The 26,922-nt window shown below is 46.1% G+C and overlaps 2 protein-coding genes across 10 annotated transcripts in view; one reads left to right on the forward strand and one right to left on the reverse strand.

Moving 5' to 3' along the window:
- The window catches only part of LOC128343053 (zinc finger protein 271-like), a 46,587-nt gene that overhangs the window by 9,939 nt on the left and 9,726 nt on the right, over positions 1–26,922 (reverse strand). Inside the window, exons 1-5 of one of the 7 annotated variants that reach the window (XM_053291493.1) lie at positions 25,115–25,223; positions 21,563–22,572; positions 19,902–20,004; positions 17,209–18,091; positions 17,026–17,145 (exon numbers count right to left, since the gene is read on the reverse strand). In XM_053291493.1, coding sequence (XP_053147468.1) covers positions 17,026–17,145; positions 17,209–18,091; positions 19,902–20,004; positions 21,563–22,354 — 1,898 coding nt within the window. In that variant the 5' untranslated portion in view covers positions 22,355–22,572; positions 25,115–25,223. Of the gene's footprint in view, positions 1–143; positions 1,292–16,047; positions 18,092–19,901; positions 20,005–21,562; positions 22,573–25,018; positions 25,224–26,922 lie in introns of those variants that run through there. The other 6 variants (XM_053291489.1, XM_053291486.1, XM_053291488.1 and 3 more) reach the window with 6 other exon arrangements.
- On the forward strand, positions 289–13,995 carry LOC128343081 (zinc finger and SCAN domain-containing protein 31-like). Of its 3 annotated transcripts, XM_053291581.1 has the most exons (5): positions 289–438; positions 1,593–1,684; positions 4,962–5,623; positions 8,002–8,116; positions 9,506–13,995. In XM_053291581.1, exons 2-5 carry the CDS (start codon positions 1,663–1,665, stop codon positions 10,348–10,350), a joined length of 1,644 nt encoding a protein of 547 aa, XP_053147556.1. In that variant the 5' UTR covers positions 289–438; positions 1,593–1,662; the 3' UTR covers positions 10,351–13,995. The 3 variants fall into 3 exon arrangements, with proteins under 3 accessions (XP_053147556.1, XP_053147555.1, XP_053147557.1); XM_053291580.1 differs by lacking the exon at positions 289–438 and having other exon boundaries at positions 1,286–1,684; XM_053291582.1 differs by lacking the exon at positions 289–438 and having other exon boundaries at positions 1,286–1,684; positions 8,002–8,092.

The raw sequence follows: 26,922 nt of genomic DNA on the forward strand, positions 1-26,922 counted from the left end.
CTGATACGAATAGCAGATTTGAGTTGGCAATATCTTTTCCAGTTTGCAATTCTGCACCTCCAGCCACAATTTCCTGCTCTATCTGCCATCCCCCGCCCCATTTTTCCAACCTTCAATCTCCACCCCGCTAAACCCCCTGGTACCTCTCCTGGCTGCTCCAGTCCCTGGAAATCAGCCCTGCAAAAACCAACATCCAGGTGATGCCAAACGCTGTTTCTTCCCACCAAAGCCATGGATGGAGAAGGGGCAGGAAAAGGAAGTCAGTGCCGCTCCACATTTGCACCATAGCACCGCCACACGTGCCTATCTAGGAACGAAAGCTTTGTCAGGTTAACCCTTGCATTAACAAATACGGCTGCAAACAACTCGGCCGGGGGCTTGGGGTAGTCCACCTCCAAGGCTGGCCTGGAATCGCCAGGGATTAGCACCGGTCTCCAGGTGACCCATGAAAGCAAATCCCGGAGATTTTAATAGCCTGATGTTGTGCAAAAGACTGGAAGAGTGGGGGCGGGGCACGGGCTCCAGCTGCCCCTCTTTGCTGCCAGCCACTGAGCCACACAGGCCCTATTTTCGGGACTCTGTAGATCATTGCCTCGGTTTTGTCCCTAGTTTTGTGTCTTGAGGGATGCCTTGTTCAGTGGTTTTCCACGGGAGTTACCAGAACGGTCATTCTTCAGGATTCAGCTCCCTCCCGAGAGTCCCTAGATATTAACTCTCCAAACGGGAGGGTGGATGCATCCTGGCACCTTCATGGAAATGGGTGCCCAACACCCACAGCACCTATCGGGGTGGAATCTAGTCTTCAGCAACGTGGAATGGTGGAGTGCGGGGCTTGAGCAGTAACCCATGGGATGAGAATGGCTGAAGCCTCTCCCTAGCTTCATCTGCAAAATATAAGAGGGCACGGGCGTGGCTCATCTGCTTTGGGGATTTGGAGTAATGTCTTCGGCGTGCGCTTTATTACTATTTGTGTGTCTCACCAACACCTCCTAGAGGTTTAGGGCGGAGGTCTCCCTTAGACCTCTCCAGTTAGGGATTCTCAGATTTCCTCTCCTTGTTCTAATTTACCACTTCCTTGCAGCATCTGCATCATGGCACTTGCACTTCTTAGGAATGTGCAGCCTCCCAGTTGTTAGTTCACAGCTCGGAATCCTTTCTCCCCATCGGGGACTGCATTTCAAACCAAACCAAACCGCGCCTGCACGTGTTGCATCGCGACTTCTCTTTCTAGGAATTGCAAGTCTGTGCATTTAACCCATTCCAGGCTTACGCTGAGTAAGGCGCGTGGTTGAGATGGCGCTCCTTTTCAGTACGCCTGTAAAAGAAGGCAGCAGATGATCTATCTTTCTCAATCTTGCAAAACGGCAAATTCCCAATCTGGCAAAAGGGAACTGATTTTGCGCGCTGGCGATGTGCTGACGCAACAAAACAAAGCCGGGAGGAATCGGGTGGTTTTCTCTGTGAGCGAGGGGTTAAAGGACACTGAGTTAGAATACCTAGCGAGGCCCAGAGATTTGAGAACTAGTAGGGAAGCTTGCGAAAAATGAAGCCACCTTTCTGATCTGTTTTCCTCCACCGTTCTTTCCTATTAGGAAACTTTCCTTTTTGGATTGTTCACCCGTGGAGGAGCTGAGACGCTCCTGCAAATTCCCATCTTGTGCAATGCAAAAGCTGCAAGGAACAGGTGAGTCCGGGGGGTGGGGGGAGAAGAAAGATATAGCACCAGAGACCGAAAACGTGGGATCAAGCGGATGGTGTGTGATGGAGAGAAACTTCTTAAAACTGACAAGTACTGCATCAGTAAACTTGATTCGGTTGATTTAGCACTCAGGCCAGAAGAGGGCTTTTTTGCCAACTACAAATGTTAAATTAGATGTTAAATTAAATAGATGTTAAATTAAATAGATGTTAAATTAAATAACATTAAATGTTAAATTAAATAGAAGCTGGGAAGATTTAACCGTGCTGCTGTGAATGGTCACTATGCTGATCTGAATTAATCTGAGCTTGAACAGAAGGGTCACTAGCTGAGCTTAGGATAGCCAATCCTCCAGGAACTGGCATTCATCTCCAGGTGCTTAAGGGAAGTAACCATGGAGATTTTAATGGCTTGTGGAAAAAAACTGGTGAGAAATATCTCCAGGAATAGCTTCTTTGGGGGAGGACCTCTGCTCAGAGGAAGAGCATCTGCTGAAGGTCCCGGGTTCAGTCCCTAGCATGGATCTGATCTCTGGGAAAGATCCCTTTCTGAAACCCTGGAGAACCATTGCCAGTCAGTGGAGACAATACTGAGCTAGATGGACTAAGAGCCTGATTTGGTATAAGGGAGCTTCCTATGTAGCTTCAGTCAGAGTTGGCCACCCTCGTTGGACAGCTTGAATTTCTCTGTATTTTGAGAATTTTTATCCCATCCCCAATACCTCCCCCGTTTCACCGCCTGCAAATGGGACAACCTGTCTCCGTTATAAAATTAAAATAAGAATGAAGACATAAACATTTTTAAAAACAGATATATTGTCCGCTTGGGTTGTATAAAACTAGGGGGAAGAAAAGAGGCTTCTAATAATGTCCTTATTGTTGGTCTCGGAACTCTGTGGAAGGATTTTCAGGAATTCAGTCAGATAAGCAGGAAGATAAGAAACAAGATTGAAAGGGAAACTAGAAGGGGATGGAGCAGTGCCAGGTTTTTAATGTGTCTGCGGGGCAAGGACCCTGTACATAGGGATGTGCATGAACAGCTCGCACCAGCTGGGTGGGGAGCCGTTCCCTTAAAAACCAGGCAAGCAGCTCCTTACCTGCTCGCCCGCTGCTTTTCTGGCAGTGGCGGCTCTCCAAATGGCCACGCGCGGCTGCAGTGCTGTTCCCTGCAGCCTCTGCACAGTGTGCACCGGTGATGTGTGTGCCAATGCCATGCTGCAGGCGTGCGTGGCCATTTGGAGAGTGGGCGCCGCTGCCAGGAAAGAGGCAGGGTGGCAGATGAGCAGGTAAGAAGCGACTTACCTGCTTTTTAAGGGAACCACTCACCATCCCACCAACCAGTTTGAATTCCCGAGCTGGTTTGGTGCTTCCCAGAGGAAGCACTGGACCAGCATGTGTACATTCCTACCTGTGCCAAAGCATTGCTATTTGGGAGCAATATGGATGCCAGGACCAACAAACGGAAGTACTTTTTCACATAACACATAATCAACTTGTGGAATTCTCTGCCACAAGATATGGTGACAGCTAACCAGGGGCATATCTAGGGTAGGGCAGGCAGGGCACGTGCCCCGAGTGCCACTTGAAGGGGGGGTGCAATTTTATTTTATTTTTATTTATTATTTATTTTTTTTTGCATTTTTATACCGCCTTTCGTTAAAATATAGCCCCAATTAATTTTTTAAAAAATTTAAAATTAATTTTTTAAAAAATGGCCACCGAAAATAAAATGGCCACCGCGCATGCTCAAATGGCCTCTGTGAGGACCTAGGCCATGCCAGGCCTCACAGAGGCCATTTGAGCATGTGTGGTGGCCATTTTGTTTTCAGTGGCCATTTTGTTTAAAAAAATCTTTTTTAATGGCCACTGCACATGCTCAAATGGTCCCTGCGAGGCCCTAGAGGCCAGCAGGGGGAGAGGGTACCTTTGCAGACCCCACCACAGCCTTTAGGAAGCCCCCCGAAGAGGTTACAGGTTTAAAAAAAATTGAAATTTAATATAATATAAGTCACTGTACACATATTCAGATTGGCACTATGTACAGAGAATCAGGGCTTGTGAATACTGAGCTGAAGCTTATGAGCTAGGATTGTATTCATTTGCTCTTACTTTGCTTCTTGTGATAAGTGAGTTAAATGTGATGTCTTAATACTATAGCTATTAAGGGTGAATTTGTCTTTGAATCAATGTGAAATCCTTAGTATTAAGGCCCACTGGGAGTTTCTTGCTCTCTTTCTCTCATTTTATCTGTCTTTCTGAAATATCAGAATGTATTCCAAGCAGTGACACAGTTTGCTCTGCATATCCTTTAATTATTTCCAGAGTATCCGGGAAAAGTCAAATTCTCCATTTATTTTTAAAACATATGTAATAGTGATGCTACAATGCATAGTAGAGAATTCTGTTTAGTTTTCCAAGTACACCTCCACATAGTATTTGGGTATTTTATGAGCCCCAGCATACTGAAATTTGTAGTTTCCGAGCATTTTTTGGTCTGGCTACATCCACTGCTAAATAGTTTTTGAAATTTTAAAAGATTAATGAGCTTGACTTGTATTTTTCTGCTGATATTATGGTAAAGTTATCTGAAAGATAGGTGTCGGATGTTTGGACAGGGGGTGCAATTTCACTGTTTGCCATAGGCACTATTTTCCCTAGATACGCCTCTGCAGCCAACAACCTGGATGGCTTTAAGAGGGGTTTGGATAACTTCATGGAGGAGAGGTATATCATTGGCTACTAGTCGGAGGGCTGTAGGCCACCTCCAGCCTCAAAGGCAGGATGCCTCTGAGTACCAGTTGCAGGGGAGTAACAGCAGGAGAGAGGGCATGCCCTCAACTCCTGCGTGTGGCTTCCAGCGGCATCTGGTGGGCCACTACATGAAACAGGATGCTGGACTAGATGGGCCTTGGGCCTGATCCAGCAGGGCTGTTCTTATGTTCATCATTTTTATCATGGGGCTTCACTACACATGAAAGGGAAAATCTATAAGGCAAAAATGCAGATCTGCTGCCTGTACTGTTGTATGGAGAACAGAGCAGCCCTCACGAATAAAGACATTAGCCATGTTTGTTCAGGCAGTGTTTATTTACTGTAATGGGCCCAACATTTGGACATTACTTCCTTCTGCGGAGTGCCTTCTAGTTTTACACACTGAGTTAGCGTACTGAGGGAGCTATCAAAAACTATACTTAAATAAAAGAGGGAATATAACTCTACAATTTGCATTGCCTGACACTTCTCAAATTCAGTTTTCTTTCCAGGAGTAAAAATGGAGGACCAGGGTCTGAATCAAGAAAGAGACAGGAAGCAGGAGTTTCCAACAGGGACAACTTTGCAACAAGTTAAGCAAGAACCGGAGGAAGGTCTGCAGCAGGGCTGGGAAGCCCAATGGCAGGACTTCCTGAGAACCATGCAGGCCACACAGTCACCCTGGAAAAACCCACTGGTGCCTCAGTTCCAGTCAATGGAAGACAGTATCCAAGCCCCTTGCAAGACAGTAGTTAATGCCAGCCGGTGGCTTAGAGAAGAGGGTGTGACCCAAACCCTGCCAGATCTTAGTGGAGAAACCCATAACAGCCAGGATGCTGGTGTGAAAGTGAAGGAAGAGATTCTGGATGAGGAAGACACTGTCCACTTGGAGATACGATGCCAACATTTCAGGCAGTTCTGCTACCAAGAAGCCGAGGGGCCTCAGGGTGTTTGCAACAAGCTCCAGGAACTTTGCCATCAATGGCTGAAGCCAGAGACACACACCAAAGAGCAGATATTGGAGCTGGTCATCCTAGAGCAGTTCCTAACCATCCTGCCCCAGGAAATGCAGAGTTGTGTCAGGGAGCATAATCCGGAGAACTGTATCCAGGCAGTGGCCCTAGCAGAGAGTTTTTTGCTGAAGCTTCAAGAGACAGAGAGTCTGAAACGAAAGGTGAGAATGTTGCATGCTAAGCTGGAAGTAGCAATGGCAGCAGTGTTAATCTCAGCCCATATTAAGAACATAAGAGGAACTTGACTGAATGAGACCAAAAATCCAGCATCTGGTTTCACATAATGGTCATCTGGATGCTTCCCCCAAGCAGGACATGGAGGCAACAGCTCCTTCTTATTTGTCCGTAGAAACTGGTAAATTATCTTTGAACATGGAAGTTCCATTTATCATAACTAACGACCATTGATGGACATCTCCTTCTCCATGGATCTGTCTGTTATTTTATTTTAAAAGCTATCTATGCTAGTGACCATTGCCACATCTTGTTCTTACCTGTTTTATTGGCGTTAAGCTTTAGTTTGATCAGCGATTTCTCAGTACAGAGCTGAGTCACAGAGGAGGGCAATGCCCATAGGCAACATTATAAAGAAGATTCTCGAAGGTGTAGAGAAAATATGTGTGGCAGTTGGAATAAAAGGTACTCCCTTCTAGCCAACAGTTGTTATATATTAGGCTTGTGCCCGAAATGTTTTGGAGGCCATTATGAAGGCCTCCAAAATGTTTAGGCTCCGGGGGCCGTTTCGGTGCTTTGGCACCGACAGGCGCCTTTAAGGGCGGGGGAGGGTGCATTCACCCCTCCCATCGCATATCCCCCGCCGGCGCTCCGTTACTTTTAAGCCCCTTGGGGCGGCAGCGTTCCTCCCTGCCGCCCCGTTTTTGTCATCGGCCGGAAGTGGCCGGAAGAAGCAAGCGCACGTGCGCCCGTTGCAGGCGTGCACGCGCCTGTCTGCCATGTGGGTGTGGGCGCATGACGGGCGCACGCGCGGTTACTTCTTCCGGCCAATGACAAAAACGGGGTGGCAGGGAGGAATGCTGCTGCCCCGAGGGGCTTAAAAGTAACGGAGCGCCGGCAGGGGATATGCGGTGGGAGGGGTGAATGCACCCTCCCCCGCCCTTAAAGGTCTACCCCTGCCGGTGCCGAAGAAACTTCATGCACATCCCTATTATATATAGCTATATTTGATATACAATAAGGGTCTTTTTGGACAAAGTGTTGGGATGTTGAACATTTCCTTGGTTCAGTGCATCTGTGCACTTTCTAGAATCTTTTTTGTAACCACGAAGAAGGGAGAAGAGAGCTGAATCTGAAGTAGGAGGTGAGGAGCTGAATTTAGCCAGTGCCTCTGGTCCTCAGCCACACATACTTCATTCTCACTTGCTTGGTTCAGTTGCCATTTGGAGTAAGGACTGGATCCTGGTTTTACATGACACCCCCTAACCTCACATGCACATGCTCCCCGTTCCCCTTCATGTGTGAGGGGATAAATAATTTTACTTCCACTCCTACTACTATTTCTACTGCTATTATGTATATATCGCTTTTCAACTGAAAAGTTCTCAAAGCAGTTTACCCATAATGATGATGATGATCATCATTGATCATAGATATTGCAATCCCAGGGGATAGATGAGTTGGAGAAAAACAACTGGAGAAAACAACTAAATACAAGGACCTTTAGATTGAAATTGAACGGCTCTGGAAAAAGAAAACAGTAGTGATGACAATAGTTGTGGGCGCCCTTGGTGCATTACCAAAAGAACTTGAACACCATCTTGACACCTTGGGCGCTGATAAAATTACAACACATCAGCTACAGAAGGCCACACTACTCGGCACAGCACGAATACTACGACGCTATCTTTAATTTTTCTTTAGTTATCCTAGACCCTTGGAACGGGCCTGATAATTAAAGTATCAAATCCAGTCAATAACATCTGGTAGACTGTGTGTAAATAGCATAATAATAATAATAGTAATAATAGTAAAAGCCACTTTTAAAAAGTTGGCTTCCTGTAGGGATGTGATGAGATGTGATTTGGGCATCTGAATCATGGGCACATCACTTAAAAAATGAGGGCTTACACAGCCCCTTTAAAGCGGAGGAAAGCAGGTACCTTCTCCTCCAATGGCCACCATTGATGTAGTTCTGGCACTACCCTCAGCTATGCCCACGTGCTGGCAGGGCATCTCTCAGATACCCTGGCATCTCCCAGCTGCCCCTGTGCAATGCATGTACAGAGACTGTGTGTGTGCCGGCTGGGAGATGTCCCACTGGCATGCAGGCATAGCTGAGGGGAGAGCTGGGATTACAGCAATAGCAGCCATCAGAGGAAGAGCAGGTATGGACCTGCTCTCCTCTGCTGTAAAGGGGCTGTGTAAGCCCTTGTTTTTAAAGAGATGTGCCTGCGATTCGGATGCCCTAGTTCCCTGTCCCCAAAGAGCTCACAATCTAAGAAGAAACACAAGAGAGACACCAGCAACAGCCACTGGAGGAATGTCCATTGTGTCCTGAATTATGTGCCTCCTCCCGTTTCAGATACCAGAGCTTTCGGAAGAAGTACACAAGTCAGAGCGGGATCCATCAGACACCATGGAGGTGCATCTCTTCCTAGAGGCCAAGGAGGAAGGTAATGAAGAGGCCCCCTTTGTGGGTAAGAATTCTTGTGTCTTCAATATTTGGATGTCATGGGGGTGTTTCCCACACTGACTTGAAATCGAGGGCTGCTCCTTAACATGGAATTTTTGGGATCTGGTTAAAGAAAATGCCAGTCTTTTACAACTTTTATAAATGCTGTTGAAAGGCCTCTTTATCCGTTGGTTCCATTCAGACATCACATCAAACAATGCTGGCTAGAGTGTATAGAACCTAAACCAGTGGACTGAAACAAAAAGGAATTTATTTATTTTTGATGAGAAGTTGCCTCATTAGTAAAACTGAGAGTTTACCATAAATGGGAAATAATGTACTGACAAACTGGACAGTAGTTGAATATTTAATAGGCTGGCTCAGATGTCATGCGAAACCTCAGCTAAAGCCTGGCTCTGGGTGACATCCCTAAGCCTCAGGAATGTGCACAACCTGCTCCCTTTCCGACGTGAGCATCTCTTTCTGATTTAAATTTTTAAAAGCCAAGATCGGTTATGATGTCTGAACCAATATTGGACATCTGTCATATCGCAGCCCTATATACACAGCCCTTCTTCCAACGTATGGCACACATTACTATAAATATGAAATCCACTGGAAAATTGAGATACTACTTTAATTTTTCAAAATAAGGAGGTACTTGCTGCTTAAAAGGTTGAGAAACACTGATTAATCGAACCATGGTTTTGTGTTATGTCTGAACCCAGTCCATGAGTCACACTGCCCATATCGGATGTAGGGAGGATAAATTATAGAAAGTGACTTTTGATAGACATTTAGAAAGCTGGATTTGACCCTTCCCACCAGATATGTAGGATTGAATGTTTTCTGGAAAAGTTTTCTATACTTCATTTTTCTGCGGAAAATTTTTCCATTTCTAACAATTCATTATTTCATAAAATATATTTATATCACTGAATGGATGTCAATGCCAAATTAGGCAAGCCTGGCAATTCCAAAATTGTAATTAATCTCCCCCCACCCCCCCAGTAATTATCCCTAGGAACTGTGTAAAAGCATACATATATGTTTTATTGATTTGTAAACTGGAGGCTTCTTCTTCTTATTCTTTTGGCTAAAAATATAAACCAAACAACATGCCAGATCAGATCACAATCTATTTAGGGTATCTGGAAAATTTGTGTAGTAAAAATTTCTGAGAAAACTGGTCTGCAAATGAGAAACACATCTGCATGGGAATTTTTCTCCAGAAAAATTTCCAATTCAAAATTTTTTAAATCCCAATTCAAAATTTTCTGGAAAACCCACATCTCTGCTTCCCACTTTTGGCTGCTGTAAGTTATAGGACTTTCATTGGCAGCAGCAGCTCTGAAAAATCAAGGATTAGTTTTCATTTATGGCTCATGTCATTATTTTCTATTTGTTCCGGCAGGTGATGGACCAGAGAGGGCAAAGTTGGAGAGTATGCTGGAAAGACCTAACCATGTGAATGCTGGTGGAACACCCTTGAACAGAACTGAAGGGACCTTTTTCCAGGATCCTGGAGAGAAAGAGATGTCTGGAAATCAGCAGGGACCAGAACAGCACCCAGACAGCCCTTGGGGAAAACCAGCAGAAAAAAACATTAGTTGCAAGGAACATGATGGAGATTTAAATGAAAACACTTTCCAAGAGAGAGTCCAGAGACATAAGAAAGAAAAGACAGCCCTTAACAGTGGGAAAAGCTTCACTCGGAACTTCAACCTGTTTGATCACAAGAAAATGGAAAAGGGAGAAAAACCGTTCAAATGCTCATATTGTGGGAAAATCTCCAATGGAAGAACCAACCTTATGATACACGAGAGAACCCACACGGGAGAGAAACCATATGAATGCTCCGAGTGCGGGAAGAGCTTCAGCACTAGCTCGAACCTTATAAATCATAAACGAGTGCATACAGGCGAGAAACCATATAAATGCTCTGATTGCGGGCAACACTTTAGCCATAATGCCTCCTTGATAAGACACAGGAGAACCCACACTGGAGAGAAACCATATAAGTGCTCAGACTGTGGGAAAAGTTTCATTCAGAAAGGAGAACTGATTGCCCACAAGAGAACCCACACTGGAGAGAAACCATACGAATGCCCCGAGTGTGGGAGAAGCTTCAGCACCAGCTCTCACTTGATAAGGCATAAGAGAGTACATATAGTTGCAAAACCACGTAACTGCTCAGGCTGTGGGAAAGGCTTCCATAGGAAATCAAGCCTAGGAAAGGCACAAGGCAATATATGTTGATGAGAAACAATGAAAGGGCAGAGACTGTGGGTGGAGAATATTTTAGAGTCCACATCTTGTAGAGGGCCTGCTATGGCGAAGAGGAATCCATGCAAATGTGGCCACTGCTTCAGTAATTAGCTCAGCACTTACAGTTCATGGAGGGAGGGAAACACATAAACTTATTCAAACATAATGTTCCTGTTCCTCTTCTATAGTTTAGAAATCAGCAGTATGCAGTGGACAAGTGTTCTCTCCTCCTTCTCCGGTGTTGCACAATAATTCCCCCTTCTCTTCCCTTTTTGTAACTCACTATAGCCCTATTTAGGGATGTGCGAACCGGTTCGAATTCAAACCAGGGTGGTTCGAATTCGAACTGAACCAACCATCAGGTTCGAGCTGCAGGTTCGAATTTGAACTGAACCAGCCCTTTGCCCAATTCCTTTCCAATAATTCTGATAGCTTCCTGGCCCCCCTTGGGCACTACCACCCACCACACTCTGCTCTAGGCCACCCCTTTGCCCCTGACATGAAGCTATACATTTGCTGACACCTCCATGCTTCTTTATGGAGAAAAACCTTAAAGACACATAAACTTCAAAAATCACTTAAAAATCAGCCCTTCGCCCAATTCCTTTCCAATAATTCTGATAGCTTCCTTGCCTCCCTTGGGAACTACCACACTCCACTCTAGGACACCCCTTTCTCCCCGACGTGAAGCTATACATTTGCTGCACTCCTCATTATTCTCTATGAGGAATTCCAAAATAATTTTAAAATTCACCAATAATCAGAGGAGTGTATGTTTGCCTTGGAACTTTGTGGATAGTAGGCACCCCTGGTTGTCTACCACCCACCCCACTTTTGTGCTCCTAGGTGCTCCACAATAGGGGAAATGGGCTGGTTCAGGTCCCATTATACCCTATGAGAAAAATAATTAAAAATATTTCAAATATTCATAAAAAATCATAGGGGTGTCCAATTGCTTTGGGGTTTGCGTGGTTGTTGGCACCCATGGGTGCTCCACAATAGGGAATAATGGGATGGTTCGAGTCCCATTATACCCTATGAGGAAAAAATAATAATAATTTTCAAAAATTTATAAAAAATCGTACGAGTGTCCGATTGCTTTGGGGTTTGGGTGGCAGGTACCCCTGGGTGCCAGCTACCATCCTACCAAGTTTTGGATGTCCAAACCGGTTCGAATTCGAACCGAACAAGGGGGAGGTTCAAGCAAAACCAAAACCAAACCACCCCCTCCTGGTTCTAACCTGGTTCGAATTCGAACTGAACTGGGCAAACCGGTTTTGTGCACATCCCTAGCCCTATTCAGACATTAACATAACACGCATACAATCTAGCACTATTCATATGTTATATTCCACACTTGTACAAGTGTACACAGGTACACGTCTCTACGCAGGGACAATTATTCATATGTTATATTGAACACAGGTACAGCAGTGTGCTCCCTATATGTACCATACATTTGAGGGGCTTGTACCCAGGTTCATTTTAAAAATGCATGCAGGTTCAGCCCTTCGCACAAAGTCATGTATGAGTGTACAGACATCTGTACACTTGTACAGCATAATGTCTGAATAAGATTTCTGTGTACACAGGTGCAGTTATTCACATGTTACATTGAACACAGGTACACTTATCTGTACCCTGCATTTTGAGGGAGCCTGTATCCACTTTTAAAATAAATGCAGGAACATTGCACATTATGTACAGAATGTACACAAAACATGTACATTATGTACAGACATCGAACACAGCTACAACATAATGTCTGAATAGGACTAATTCAGAGTTATGTCTGATTATGATCGGTTTTAACCAGAATTTGCAAACTGGCTTTAGAGTCTGGTTGTAAACTTGTGTGTGAAGCTAATCATGGTTAGCTTTCAGTATGACACTGCGCCATGGTTAGGTCCGAAAAGAAAAGGCAGAGGCAAAGTCTCACAAGGGGGATGGTGCAAGATTACGTGAGTGAATCTGCGGCTTCAGGTGTAGGCAACCTTGGGGCTCCAGGTGTTGCTGAATTGCAATTCCCATCATCTCCAGCCACAATAAATTGTGGCTGCGGATGAAGGGGAGTTGTAGTTCAACCACAGCTGGGGAGCCAAGCTCTGATTTCTTAACCATGGCCTGATCTCTTAGCCATGGTTAGGAGCTGAGAAATGCCTTGGCTGTGCCAACCTGCGGGAGGACATCCGCTCTGCCAGGCTGCTTTCTCCTTCCATGCCTTGCTGAATGTGCCCTTCAAGGATGCCAAGATCAAGACATTCAAGGCAGCTGGCAGGCGGTATAGTCGCAGAGGGGCAGAATCCTGACAGTGCAGTGAGGCAGGCAACCAGGGGATTGAGAGGGAGACAGAGGGAAGAAAAGGGAGTTTAGTTGGCTGGTTGCAACCACACCAGCCAACCCCAGAGCCAGTAGCTGGGGTGAGGGTGCAGTGGACTGTCCTGGCCATGAATGGGGTCTATGGGACACGAGGAGTGGTGGTGGAACCAGCTGGAGGCAGGCAAACCTGGAATCCTAGAACCTCAGCTATTTCCAGGCTGGTAACTTGTTCCAAGAAGGATCTGAGCTCAACTAAGCCCTTGTATTAGGGTTCTTCGTTGCAAGTCCCTGGAGCCAGTGGCAGTTTCCATCGACCTGAAGTACGGCTCCCTAACTGTTTATTGAGCCTATGGGAAGCTGAAGTTGAAGCTGGGCAACCCGCACAGCCCGCCTGTGGCACCATGTAGAGGCAGCTGTTACCACTGTGCAGTTGTGCACTTGGTCCAGCTCTTTTAAGGGGCTCTTTTAAGGGAAGTGGGGCCCTCTGGACACCCAGCACCATCTCGGAAAGCACTTGCAGAGCCCTGGGAAGTGTAGTCCTTCCCAGCACTCTCTCCATGGAATCCTATGGGGAAAGTTGTGCTGGTGAGGACTACACTTCCCAACACTGCAGGCCTTCCAAGATGGTGCTGGGGACACCATCGGCAGGACTCCGTTTTTCTTAAAGCCTTCCCGCTGCCAGCAGCGGGGCAAGTGCAGCACTGCACAGAGGTCAGTGTGGTGGAGAATGTCTTTCACACGGAAGATTTTTTGCCCAAGTGGCACCTGCTTGAGAAACAGTAAAGATGGCTGCCATAGATGCTCCCTGAGCCTGAATCCCAGGCTCCACCCTCTGAAGAGTAGAGAGCTTTAAAGGGATGGTGCCCCTGGCCCAAACCTAGTTCTTGGTTGCCTCTTTGTCAATGTCTTGTTGGCAAGCACATCTTGGGAGGATGAGGCCCCAGTACAGAGGGAACCAAACTTTCAGAGGAATCTGGTTCAGGGTATGCTGGCTCTGGGAGTCTTCGCCCAGGATTGTCAGGCCTGAGGACCGTTTGGCTGGCAGGGGGCTCCAGCCTGGTGCTGGGGCCTGCGTGTGGGTCTAACGCTTGTGCCCCTGGCCCTCATGATCTAGCTAGCTCCTGCCCTTCTGTGTCAGTCTTTTTCTGAACTGTTTATTTTTGTTTCTTGAAACTTGTAGTTTGTCTTATCAAACTCCCAACAAGAAGATTAAAGAGGAAAATAAAACATGAGCCATACCATTGCAAGTGGAGTGACTGTTTATTGATTCACTCATTTTGAATTTATTTTTTTAAGAGGTTCAGTGGGGGATTCAGGGTGAAGGCAACCAAGAGATTTTGGATTTGGATTCAGTTTTGATTCACAGAGCGGGGGTGGAATCAGATGGGGGTCGTAGCTCAGTGGTAGAAGAGCTGCTCTGCACGGAAAAGGTCCCAGGTTCAGCCATTGGCATCTCCAGGTAGGGCTGATAAAGATTCCTGCCTGAAATCTTGGAGAGCTGCTGCCAGTCAGTGTAGGCAATAGTGAGCTGGATGGACAATTTGTCTGGCTACTATGTAAGCCCTTTAGGGGCAGGAAATGATCCTTTTCTATTATTCCTTTTTCTTTGTAAACTACGTTGAGAACTTTTAGGTTGAAAAGTGATCTATAAATAAGTAGTAAGAACCCACAACAAAATGCTGCAGTATATGCCTGGTATGCATGTGTTATCTGAACCTGTGCCTCAGCATGGCGAAGGTTTTAGGCACCTTTCTCCCTCAGAAACAGGAGATGTGACTGTCTTGAGGAAGTAATCTTCAAGTGTGGACATTTCCTGCTGTTTGTTCAAGCCCTCCTTCCTCCCAGTGAGTTCCATCCACTTCACTCACCTGCTTGTCTGTTAACTGTACTCTGAGCACACAAACATTTTGTCCCATTGACTTACATGGGATAGTTTTTGAGCTTTTTTAGCCCCCTTAAATTATTCAGATTTTTTGCACATCACTCTTAAGTCCACCAGTAGCTCCCTTGCACCCTCATGTGCTCTGGTTATACGCCCATAAGGATCATGCTTCCAGCACTTTTGGAAATAGATAATGAGGCCCTTCACATGATCGGTGTGAAGAGCCTGAGAGGGTTCTGTGGGGAGAGTAGGCTTAGCCACAGCCGACAAGCAGCCGCTTGTAGCTGGGCGGCCAAATCGGAGGCCGGAGGTGGTGGGGAGGTGGCCAAATCGGAGGCCGGAGGTGGTGGGTGCTTGCAGCCTCCCGGCAGGGGTCTCCTCATCTGTCGCTGTGGCACAGAGCCGCGCGGTGGCAGCACGTGATCCAAAAACCCGGGTTAGTGGAGCGCTCGCTCTGCTAACCTGGGCTAAGGGGAGGGCTACTTGGGCGGGCTAGCCACCAGAGAACCACCGGGCTCACCTGCAAGTTCTCATGATGGGGAAAAGCTGGGCTAGGCTTCTTTAGCCCGTTTTTCCCCCATCACGAGAATAGCCTCATTCTGTTCTGTTCAGCTGAAGCCACACTTCCGAGCAATGCCCCTGGCAACAGTTACTAGGTTAGACTTCTTAGCAATGCCGCAATTAACCAATCAATAAAACCGTCGTCCCAACTAAAAGAGCTTCTTCGCAGCCCTTTTCCTGCACAGACACATCCAGAAGCCCCACTCATTGTCCACGATGACAGCATTTGTCTGCATAGGCAGAGAAATTTGTCTGCTCTGCTTGTGGACCGATTTTTTCCTGTGATCAGAATGCTGGGGGTGCCCCAGCATTCTGCATCACAGGAAGAATCTGTTCACGAGTACAGTAGCTGTTGATGGTGGGGTGGGGGGCAGAGCTTCCAAATGCATCAGCATAGGGTGCTACTTCAGAGGGCACTCTTGGGGATGCTGTCGGTGCGAGTATGGGGAATCGCGGACAAAATGCTAATACTATTTGATCTTGGGTCTGCTCAGTCCTGATCCATCACTGTGTCCATGTTTTTCAAACTATGCAAGAGCAGCTCTCTACAGACAGAAAACCTGAAAAACATGGACACGGTGATAGATTAGGACTGAGCAGACCCAAGATCAAATACCCTTTATAGGGTAGATACATTTTTTGTAAGGAATGATTCAGTCATGTGAGCCTCCACCTATGTGGTGAACTTGTACAACCCCAGTGAAAACTAGGACTTTGATGACGGGCTTGGGGCCAAGCAGGAAGGGAAGATATCTGCCAGGCAGAAATGTTTTGGTGGGCAAGTGATTGTCCCCAGATGATGTTGGACTATAATTCCCATCTGCAGTCACAAGAAAATAAGAGTGCACACAGTAGTTTGAAACATTTCATGAATTGAGAATAAGTCAGATATGCTCTGGCTAGAGTGGGAAAAAGGAGTCAAGCAATAGATGCTATCTATGTTTATTTATTAAAATACTTATAGACTGCTTTTCAAAAAAGCTCAAAGCAGGGTACAACAACAAAAGAATGCATAATACGGCAATATTGAAAACCACAACACAAACAGTAGACAAGCCACCTCATAACATTTTCCAGAAAAACCAGTGAAAATACAATCTCACTCACTCTAGGGCTTGGTGGAACGAAAAAGATTTACAGTCCTTTTGAAATGAACCTATCCTTATAATTGTGTCGCAAGTGGTTTTTCCTGATGAGATTCAGGGGTTTAACAAAAGAAGAGCAATGTTCCTTGACAGCTGGAAACCTCTCTCCCCTACCTTTGCAATGCAATACCCATCCATTTGGGAAGATGACCCTTTCTAGCTAGAGTGGAAGGGGGCTGACAAAGTTTTGTAGTCTGAATTGTAAGGCAGAGAGATGCGAGTTAGCTGAAAATCAGGCGCAGAGTTTTGGGGTGGGTGGGGGCAAGCTGCACAAGTTGCTCTCTGGGGATGATGCAGAGTTCATGCACTTGGAAGCAGATGGGAAGTAGCAAGGGCATTAAAGCAGGGGGCTGGGGGGAGACAAAAACAAGAGGGAAGGACGGAAAAAGATGGAGAGGGCCCAGGAATGTGGGCAGGAGAGTTGGATGCATTTCATTAAAGTATCTTCCTTTTATTTATTAAAATATTTGTAAATCGCCTTTCAAAAAGTCTAAAAGACAAAAAGACTAGAAGTTTTCAAGCCAGCTTGGATTGTAGCATGCTTTTCTTGTGTCATAAGGCATGCAGAAAGTATGAGGCCATTTCTCCTAATGCAGCCATTCATATAGACTCTCATATATGGGTTCTTTGATGTGCATATCAAAGGGCTCTGAAATACGTTCTTCTCCCACTACAAGCATTTATGCAGTTTCTTTCCTCTGGGTGTGGATTTTCTGATGGCTAACAAGGTGCGTCCTCCGATTGAATCTCTTCCCGCACTCGGAGCACCCATACGGTTTCTCTCCTGTGTGGATTCTCTGATGGCTGATAAGGTTTGTGCTGCGATTGAACTTCTTCCCGCAGTCTGGGCATTCATACGGTTTCTCCCCTGTGTGGATTCTCTGGTGCATCTTAAGGCCAGATTTGCGGCAAAAGCTTTCACCGCAGTCCAAGCACAAGTACAGTTCCCTTGCTGTATGAATTCTCCTGTGCCTAATGAGGTGTTTGCTCCGACTGAAACTTTCCCCACAGTCGGTGCACTTGAATGGCTTCTCCCCGGTGTGGTTTTTCTGATGTCGGATGTAAGTTGATTTATCACAAAAGCTTTTGTCGCAGTGCAGGCATCGGTACGGCTTCTCACCAGTGTGCATCCTCTGGTGCGTGATAAGATGGTGGCTCTGGCTGAAGCTTTTCCCACATTCGGTGCATTTAAACGGCCTGTCTCCAGTATGAAGTCTCTCGTGTCTAACCAGGCTGGATTTGTCACAGAACTGTTTGGTACAAGAGGAGCAGGCATACGGTTTCTCCCCTGTGTGGATTCTCTGATGTGAAATAAGGTTGGAGCTCCGGCTGAACCCCTTCCCGCAATCCAAGCATGTAAATGGTTTCTCCCCTGTGTGGATTCTGCTATGGGTATGCAGGTGCGAGCTCCGTCGAAAGCTTTTGCTGCAGCCTGAGCAATTGTACGGCTTCTCTGTGCTGTGGATTCTCATGTGGATGATCACGCCCGATCGTGAGAGAAATCCTTTCCCACAAACGGAGCATTCATACGGCTTCTCCTCCGCATGGGTTCTCTGATGTGCATTAAGATGCAACTTGTCTCCAAACACATTCTCACAGGCTTTTGGACCCCTTCTGATGCCTTTGTTGATTGTTTCTTGGACTGTCATTTCACAGAAGCGAAGCACAGAAGGATGAGAGGCGAGAGACTGACTTGACTGTTCATCCATTTCGATTCCCTGAAGTCTCTTTGGCTCGTCTCGGTTTGAAATGTCTTCTTCCAATTCATGACACTGTGATCTTTCCAGAGACAGCCTGTCGTTCTCTATCTGCCCTTCATCACCTGCTGAAATATTGTTATTATTAGTAATTATTAATATACTATCTACTGTGTTTATAACCTACTTGGAATCTTAATTTTGATTATTTAATATTAATACTAATACTATTAATATTACAATATTATAATACTAAATACCAAAGGTCCCACGTTCATTCCGTGGCATTTCCAGGCAGGGCTGGGAAAGACCTCTGCCTGAAACCTTGGAGAGCTGCTGTCAGTCAGTGTCGATAACACTGGGGTGGATGGACCAATGGTCTGATTTGGTATAAGGCAATTTCGTATGTGAGCTCTACTGACATGAATGGGAATCATGCATGCATACTTGGGGATGGGCCCATAGCTCAGTGGTAGAGCATTTGCTTTGGATGCAGAAAGTCTCCCGTTCAGTCCCTAACATCTCCAGGCAGAAAAGGGGAAAACTCCTGCCTGGAACCTTGAAGAGCCCTGAAACCTTGCCAGTCAGTGTAGATTATACTCAGCTAGATGAACCCATGTTCTGACTTCGTTTAAGGTAGCTTCCTTTATTCCTATAACCTGCCTTTCTTTCATGATGGAACTCAAAGCAGAGTACGTGGAGCACCCTGATGGTCTCCTATCCGTGCACTAACCAGGCCCAGACCAACTTCCTTTCAGGAAGATTTATTTTATTTATTTGCCTTATAGCCTGTTCTTTCCCATGGGGCAGCTCAGAGGGGCTTCTAAATGTTAACAATTCTGTCCCCACAAGGCTCTCAGACAGTCTTACAAGATAGGTTGGTGCAGCATGTCTCTTTCGGTTATGCCTTCAGAAAAAAAAGTGAGAAGGGAAGGGAAGGGCTGTAGCTCAGTGGCAGAACATCCACTTTGCAGACAGAAGGTCCAAGGTTCCATCCCTGGCATTGCAAGAGACGGCCCAGAAAGATCCCTGACTGAAAGCCTGGAGAGTTGTTGCTAGTCAGCTGATCCAGGAGAAGGTGGTTTCATATGTTCATATCAGAAGAGTGTACATGGCAGAAATGAGTATTAGGGAGAGCCTCAAAGTCCAGTGGGTTCAGATTCAATCCTTGACATCTCCAGGAAGAAATTTCAAGGCTGAGAAAGCTCCCTGAATAGCTGCTGCCAGTCAGAACAGACAATGCAGACAGCAGTGATGTGGGCTTTCTGGACATTTTTGAATCAGAACATGTTTTTAATGCCCTAAAATGACTGGAATCTAATTTTACTTGCCTTTAGTAAACAAAACTTTAAAGAACGTCATGTTATTTTTATGTCCTGTATACATCTCTCAAATATTTTTTGAATAGCCAAAAGTATTTGACCTAAAATATTTGATTAGGAAAAGAAAAATCAGTAAAGCACACTTAATGTGGCTCAAATATGGTGTTCCAACAGATTCAAAGTTTTAGATGGAAATGAATTTTATTATAGTTAATATTTTACTTTATTACCTCAAACTTCAGTTGTTCAAGAGGAATACTTGCAGGTAGTGCTCCTTCTAACAGGGATCCCCAGATGATGTTGACTACAACACCTATAATCCCCAAGCAAAAGCCATTGCAGCTGGGGATTCTGGGAGTTGTAGTCAACAACATCTGGGAATCTCTCTTAGAGGGAACACTGCTTGCAGGGATTTTAAAACACAGCAACTCAATAGCACGCCCTCCCTTACATAGTTAAATTTTAAACAACTTTTTTTTTGGAAGGCTCTAAAAACTTAACATACTGGCTGACATGAGCCATGGCTTAGGAGGGAGAGCTCTGCCCTCAAACAGAGTGGGTAAACTAGCATCCTTGTAGCTTTGTCTCACTGGCCCGTGAGCCAACTAAATCTTACCTAGCTCACTAGAATCTTCTCTGAGCTGCCCAAGTGCCGTTTCCAGAGTTGCTTCCTCTTCTACCGAGGCATTCATGGTCATCTCTCGTTTTGCCCCTGACAACTGAAAAAGCATCAAGCATTTTAGTTCAGACATCATAACTCAATAGGAGGGTCCATAAGGGAAGGATCGGATAGAAGGTGCATCTAATCCTGCTTCCTGTTTTATTACAATGGCCAAGCAGGGAATGGAGGGAATAGTCCTTCCATACCGCTGCTCCCTCCAGCAACAGCATGTTCATAGGCAGTACACCTCTGCACGTGGAGTCTCCACATTGCTATCCCAACTAATACTCAGTGATACTCCCCACTGTTAATTTCCCCTCCTTTACCCACTTGCAGGTTTCCCAGATGCACCTGGCTGCTGACCATGGTGTAAGGCAGGATACTAGACGGAATGGGCCTTTGGCCGAACCCAGCAGGCCTTTTTGTATGTTCTTATGTCTAGTTTCCTTTGAAAGCTGAGGCAAGGCAGCAGCCATCACCACACCTTGTGGCAGCGAATACATGAGTTGTACATTGTGTGAAGAAGTTCTTTGCCCCTCTCTGTCTTGGAACTCCTGCCAACCAATTTCACTGGATGGCCCGAAGTGCAAGTATGATGAGGGTTTAGGAAAAAAATCTTTACATCTACTTTCTACACACAATGCATGATTTTATAAGCCTCTTAGCTTGTTCCTCCACTTCCCTTTGTTACATTTCCCCTAAAATGCTGAGCTCCAATAGGATGAGCTCGCTGAGATGAATATTCTTTGGAGGGAACATTCACCTCAGGTGAACATCCCCAAAGTGAATATTTCCTCCAGAGCATATTCACCTCCAAGCTTTCTAAGGAAATATTCCTGAGGTGAATATTCCTCACAGGAGTGGTGTTCCAACCCCACCACCCGATCATTTTGACTACCCTTTTCTGAACCTTTCCCAGGTCTCTGAGGTGAATATTACATGAAAGACTTTTGCCCTATAAAGCAGCTCTACTGTTCTATAAATCGGACTGTTTTACTCCCCCCGCGCCCTCCCCCCATTTCATTGCTTAAAATATTTCCGAAACTGCTCAGGGAGCTGAAGAGTAGCATATAAACCTGCAAATTGGGCAAAGAGGCAGCTTTTGCAATGGTGGCTCTCTTATATTTACCAGGGGGAGATGAACTGCCCCTATTCAGCCCAGCAAGGAATCCCTTCCAATGGCTGCTAGTGGTGTCATCTGTCTGCTTTTCTTTTTAAAGTGTGAGTCCCTTTGGGATAGGGAGCCATCTTCAGATCCTCTGGTGGCACAGTTTAGGCATCATCCCTGCTTACTGGGCAAGGGGGCAACTTCTAAAATGCTGGCTCTCTTATAGCAGGAGGAGAGCAATGGTTCCCATTCAACCCCAGCACAGGGTCCCTCCAGTGGCTGTTGCTAGCATCTCCTTTGTGTCTCTTTTAAGACTGTGAGCCCTTTCAAGACAGGCAACTATCTTCTTATTCTTTCTTCTATGCAGAGCTTTTTGATTGAAAACGCACAATATAAATATTCTAAACAAACAAAAATAATACAGATTACATACACAAAGAAAGGCTGCATTCGGCATTCTTTTGCCAACTCTGGAGCTCTCGGGACCACTAGGAAGAAGTGTTCCTACCTGCTGATCCTGCCTCTCGGCCTCTTGTTTCCTCAGGAGAAAATCTTCTGCCAGGGCTGCAGCATGAAAACAGCTCTCAGAACCGTGTTCCCGGATCCAGCTCTGTAATTCTTGGGGCAGGATGGTCAGGAACTGCTCTAGGATCAGCAACTCCAAGATCTGCTCCTTGGTGCGTTTTTCCGGCATCAGCCACTGGTAGCAAAGTTCTCGGAGTTGGCTGTAAGCTTCCCACGGACCTTCAGCTTCCTGGTAGCAGTATTGCCTGAAACGCTGGCACTGGAGCTCTGAAATAATGGGGTCTGCAGTCTTGGGTTTTTTTACATACCCATCCCCTCTCCTGTTTGTGGCATTTAGATTTTGGGCCTCTTGGGCCATTTTGTTAAGTCTTGGCATGAGCCTGATCACCCTATCTTCCTTAGCCCACCGGCTGCTACCCCCTGCTCCTTCAAAAGGGAGCAGAACATTCCTCACCTCCTCCCCGGGCATGGTTTCTGGCAGTTGTGAGTTGCCCTGTCCTGATGGGGGGGTTTGCGGTGTGTCCAAGAACTCCTGCCATTGGATATCCCAGGGTTCCGATGACAATCCATCTTCTGGTTCCCATTTAATGTGTTGTGGGGTTACTATGAAACTCTGATTAACTGTCTGCACCTCAGCAGCTCGAGAGGTCTCCTCACTTTCCTCCAGTTCCATCTCAGGTTGGCAGTCTTCCAGTTCCTGCCTCTCTGTTTTCATTCCTGGCTTCGTGTCCTGGAACATCAACACTGAGAACTCTCTCTCTTTCTCTGCAGCCATCTTTCTCTTGCAAGGGACGATCCTAGCTCAGCTCCGATCCACCATCCCCTTTCTGCAAATGTAAACTCCTGGCTTTGCGATAGCAGTTACAGCACCACCACAGAGAGATGCCGTGGGGCAGAAGTGACTCCATCCATGATGCCAAAGATCACTGAAAGCCAGACCTAAGGCAATTCAGATGTGGATGTCCTTCCCTTACTGTTGCAAGGCCTTACTTCCTGAAGGAAAAGGACACACAAAATCTGTTATGAGGCAAAGGGCTGGTTCAGACGTCACATGGAACCTCAGTTAAAGCCTGGGTCCCACATGACATCTCCGAGCCTTGAGACATGCACCTCCCTATGCCTGCACAAGCATCTACTTCTGATCTAAGATAAAATAAGCTAAGATTGGGTGTGATGTCCAAGCTGACTGATCTTGGTTTATTCTAACCAACTTTCTTGAAATAAACTGAGTTCTGAATCCAAGGTTTGAAATGAGTGACAGAGCTCAGTGTTTTTCAAGAAAGTTGGTCAGAATAATCTGAGATTGGTCAGTTCAGACATCACAGCTAATCTTGTTTTTTTGTGGGGTTTTTTTAAACTCTAAGAAACACAAAAAAATCCAATCAACAAATGCAGTTAGCAAATAAACAATTGAAAAATAAATAGTAGAATATGAACAACTCTTCTAAATCATATTACCATACTAGCAGTAATATATTCACATTTCAAATGAAAGAAAACAGTGAATAAGAATGTACACCACCACTAAACGTATTGCTCCAAAAGGATACAAAAAAGCAACAATTTCTTAATGAAATTAAGAGCCATATTTCTATTTATCTCTAGCTCTTACAGTAAGTTACCTCATCACAGCTATATCCTAAAAAATTAATCAGATAATGAAAGATTTATATTCTTTCCCCAATATGCTGCTATAAAATCCTGATTTGTTTTATCCTAGATGAGAAGAAGACGCTTGTGTAGAAAGGGAAAAGAAGAGAGCACATGCCTGAGGGTTGGAGTCATTGCACAGAGCTGGGCTTTAACCAAGGTTCAGCGTGACATCTGACCCAACCCAATAAGTAAAACACTGTGTAAAAAGAGAATTTTTAATTATTTACACAGGAGCTCAGGGAGGTCCTCATTTGTACTTCCCTGCTCCACCTTATATCCTCACAACACTCCTGTCAGGTAGGCCAAACAGAAAACAGCCTGGCTTATTGGATTGTCCCACACCTGCCCCCCCCCATTTTTGTTTCATAAATGTGGTCACACAGCTTGCCTGTCCAGAAATGCACTTTGTCCCTCAATCCCCGCCCTGTGCCACCACTGCCTATGAGGATGGCAAACCATGGGTCGGAACCACTGTTTAAAAGCTTCGAATTCAGCCAGGCACATTAAAAGGAAGAGAAAAGGCTTCCCTTCAATTTATTTAGCATATTTTTACACCTATTTAGCATATTTTTATACCGCCCAAAACGCAAGTTCTCTGGGCGGTTTACTAGACAATAAAGAACAACCAATACAAAGATTAACATATTTCAACAACTAAAATTTAAAAAGTTAAAACAATGAAAACACAATGAAAACAATATCTAATTAAAAGCCTGGGTGAACAAATGTATCTCCACCGCCTGATTAAAAGTTGTGAGAGATAGGGAGTCTCCATGACATTGAAATACGATCAGGCTTTGGGTGCTAACGTTTTAAGGTTTTATTTATGGTCATTTGAATATGTTTTAAGGTTTTATTTATGGTCATTTGAATATGTTTGTGTGAGGTTTGGGTTTTGATGGGATTGTAATTTATATACCATTTATCATATACAGTTTTATACGGCAGTATATAAATGCGGCAACTAAATTTAAAAAAAAAAAGAATAGAATAAAAGAAGGCAGGGCGGGGTGACCGCCGACTCGCCTCGGGTCCGCTGCCAGGAGGGGGACAGACGAGGGTGCCCACCCTGCCTGCTGCTGCCGCCGCCACGTTTCTTCCCCTTCCTCCGCCGCTGCTGGGGCCCACCTCGCCTCCTTCCCCTGCCCTGACCTCAACTAGGCTGGGGTCGGGAAGGGGCCCCGGGCGCCCCTGCCAGGCTTGGTGGCAGCCCGAAAGCGCCTGTGTCTGTGCTGCTGCCTCGGCAGCATGGCCGGAACGGGCTGGCGGGGAGCCCACCCGGAGGCGGCGGGCGGCGCGAGTCTCCTGCTGCTGCTGCTGCTGCCTGCCCTCCTCCTCCTCTGCCTCGGGCAGGGGCGGACCACCCCGGGGCAGCAGCGCAGCAGGCACGTGACGCGGCTGCTGCTCGAACCCGCCCAGGGACTGGCCAAAGGAAGAGCGCCCCAGTGAGCCGCGTCAGGGCGGCAGAGTGGGGGGATTTGAACTCAGGCCTTCTCCCCCTCCTCGCCCGCCCTGTCTCCTAAGCGCCACGCCGCCCTGGCCGCCGAGACCGATGGGGTCTAGATTCCAGACAAATCGCGCTCAACAGGACGGTCATTCAGTTACGGGGATCTCAATCAATCCTTCTTGCATCCGCTTTAACCCATTCAGAGGGTTGCGGGGGGTGGGTGGGTGGATTTCTCTCTCCCCGCTCCCTCCCCACCCCCATTCGCGCGCCCCCCCACCTCCCGAAATTTCCTTGTCTGTCTGCTGCCCTCCTCTAAAGAGCCAGCCCCTTTTAACTTACTCATCCCGGGCTAGGCCTCCCGTCTCTCCCCCACAATGAGGATAGAGCTGCCATCCGAGCCAGTTCCTGGGTAGTAAACCCCCTCGAGGTACTTACTTGCGAGTAAACGCACCCACAACCGCCCTTTTACACAAACAGTTTGCAAAAGAGCACGGTACGGGGGATGCATTCAATAAGAAGATCCCCCCGCCTCCCTTTTCCCAAATTCCCTTCCTCTCTAGCAAGCTGAGTCGTGGTGACTTAACCCTTAGAGAACCAAGGAGTAGTGGCATCTTCATTTTTTAAATTTTTATTACAGCTATTAAAACTGCTGCATGCTCGCAGGCTGAGTCTGATGTTTTACCCACAGATGAATGTTTTTTAAAAACTATATACATATATATATATAGGATCTCCTTGTTGCATCGGTCCCCATACCTCCTTCTTAATAAAAACCCAGGAGAAGCCGTTTGTGCATGACGCTCAAAGGGTTAAACTGACTGAGCAGTGGTTCCTAGCCAGGCTTGGGAATGGATACAGACCTCGGAGTTGCATTGAATTCCTTTTCCTGTCCCTCCCCTTGGCTGGAGGGGCGGAGGAGGGGAGGGCAAAGCGGAGAAAGAGAGAAATCCTTTTTTAAACAAAACAAAGTGCTCTAAATGTTGGCAATTGAATTGTAGAACTTTGGCATCTGATTGCAGAATTGAATTGCAGGCAGCTGCTGGGGAGAGAGAAGTTAAAGAAACGGGATTTGGGGAAAGTAGTGCCTAGAGACATCTCTGAGATGGGGGCGGCGGCGGGGGCGGGGGCGGCGGGGAGGGGCTGATTCCACCATGAAATTAAGCCGAAGTGGGTAACTAAGGTGCACACATATTCTACTCCTCTTCTTCATCTCTGCCTTTATTGCCGGCCAATGTCAAATAGTGGATTTATGCCTCTGGGGGAAGGGATCTGCCTTAGATTAAACATAGTGAACTGGCTTCTAGTCAAACCACTGGTCCATTTAGCTCATTATTGTATCCAGTGACTGACAGCAGCCCTCCAGGGTTTCAAACAAGGGCATTTCCCAGCCCTTACCTGGAGCACTGAGGGGATGACTAGGTTCCAACTGAATCTATTGATCGCCCTGCTTTCTGGGATCTGTCACTGGTACATCATTGTCCCTGATTTGTCTCTAGTTTTTGCCCCTTGGGGATACTGTGGTTTTGGTTTTTTTCTCCATTTGAGCTGTTAGAGCTGTCATTCCCTAGAAATTAGATCTCCATGTGGGTGGGTAGATGCATGGTGGTTCTGGTGCACCTGCATGGAAATGGGTGCACAACACGAAGGCACTATTTATTTTTCTTTTATTTATCAAATTTGTACACTGCCCCAAACGTTCATCTCTGGGCGGTTAACAATAGCATAAAACCAGTTTAAAACATATACAAAAAACTTAAAAACAATTTAACAATTTAAAAATAAACCAGAGATTTAAACCCCTAAAATTTAGGAAGCTGAGAAAGCTTGGGTGAAAAGATGGGTTTTCAGGTGTTTTTTGAAAATTGCCAGAGATGGGGAGGATCATATCTCAGCAGGGAGCACATGCCACAATCTTGAGTTGGTGGTAACTGGAGATGGACCTCCTCAGATGACCTCAATGGGCGGTGGGGCTTGTAGTGAAGAAGACGCTCTCTTAAATACCCAGGGCCTAAGCCGTTTAGGACTTTATAAGTTATAACTAGCACTTTGTATTTTGCCCAGAAACCTATTGGCAGCCAGTGTAACTCTCCATCAGTAAAGTAGTAACATGGTCCGAGATGACCCAGAGACCAACCTGGCTGCTGCATTTTGAACCAACTGAAGTTTCCAGACTATGTATAAAGGCAGCCCCACATAGAGTGCATTACAGAAGTCAAGTCTGGAGGTTACCAACAGATGTACCG

This window comes from Hemicordylus capensis, chromosome 2, assembly GCF_027244095.1.
Source record: "Hemicordylus capensis ecotype Gifberg chromosome 2, rHemCap1.1.pri, whole genome shotgun sequence".
NCBI classification, from domain to species: domain Eukaryota; kingdom Metazoa; phylum Chordata; class Lepidosauria; order Squamata; family Cordylidae; genus Hemicordylus; species Hemicordylus capensis.

Coding starts and splice junctions, on each gene's coding strand:
- LOC128343081 (XM_053291581.1), top strand. CDS start 1,663: ATGCAAAAGCTGCAAGGAACAG. Junction 1,685..4,961: donor GCAAAAGCTGCAAGGAACAG/GTGAGTCCGGGG, acceptor TTTTCTTTCCAG/GAGTAAAAATGGAGGACCAG. Junction 8,117..9,505: donor TGAAGAGGCCCCCTTTGTGG/GTAAGAATTCTT, acceptor TTGTTCCGGCAG/GTGATGGACCAGAGAGGGCA.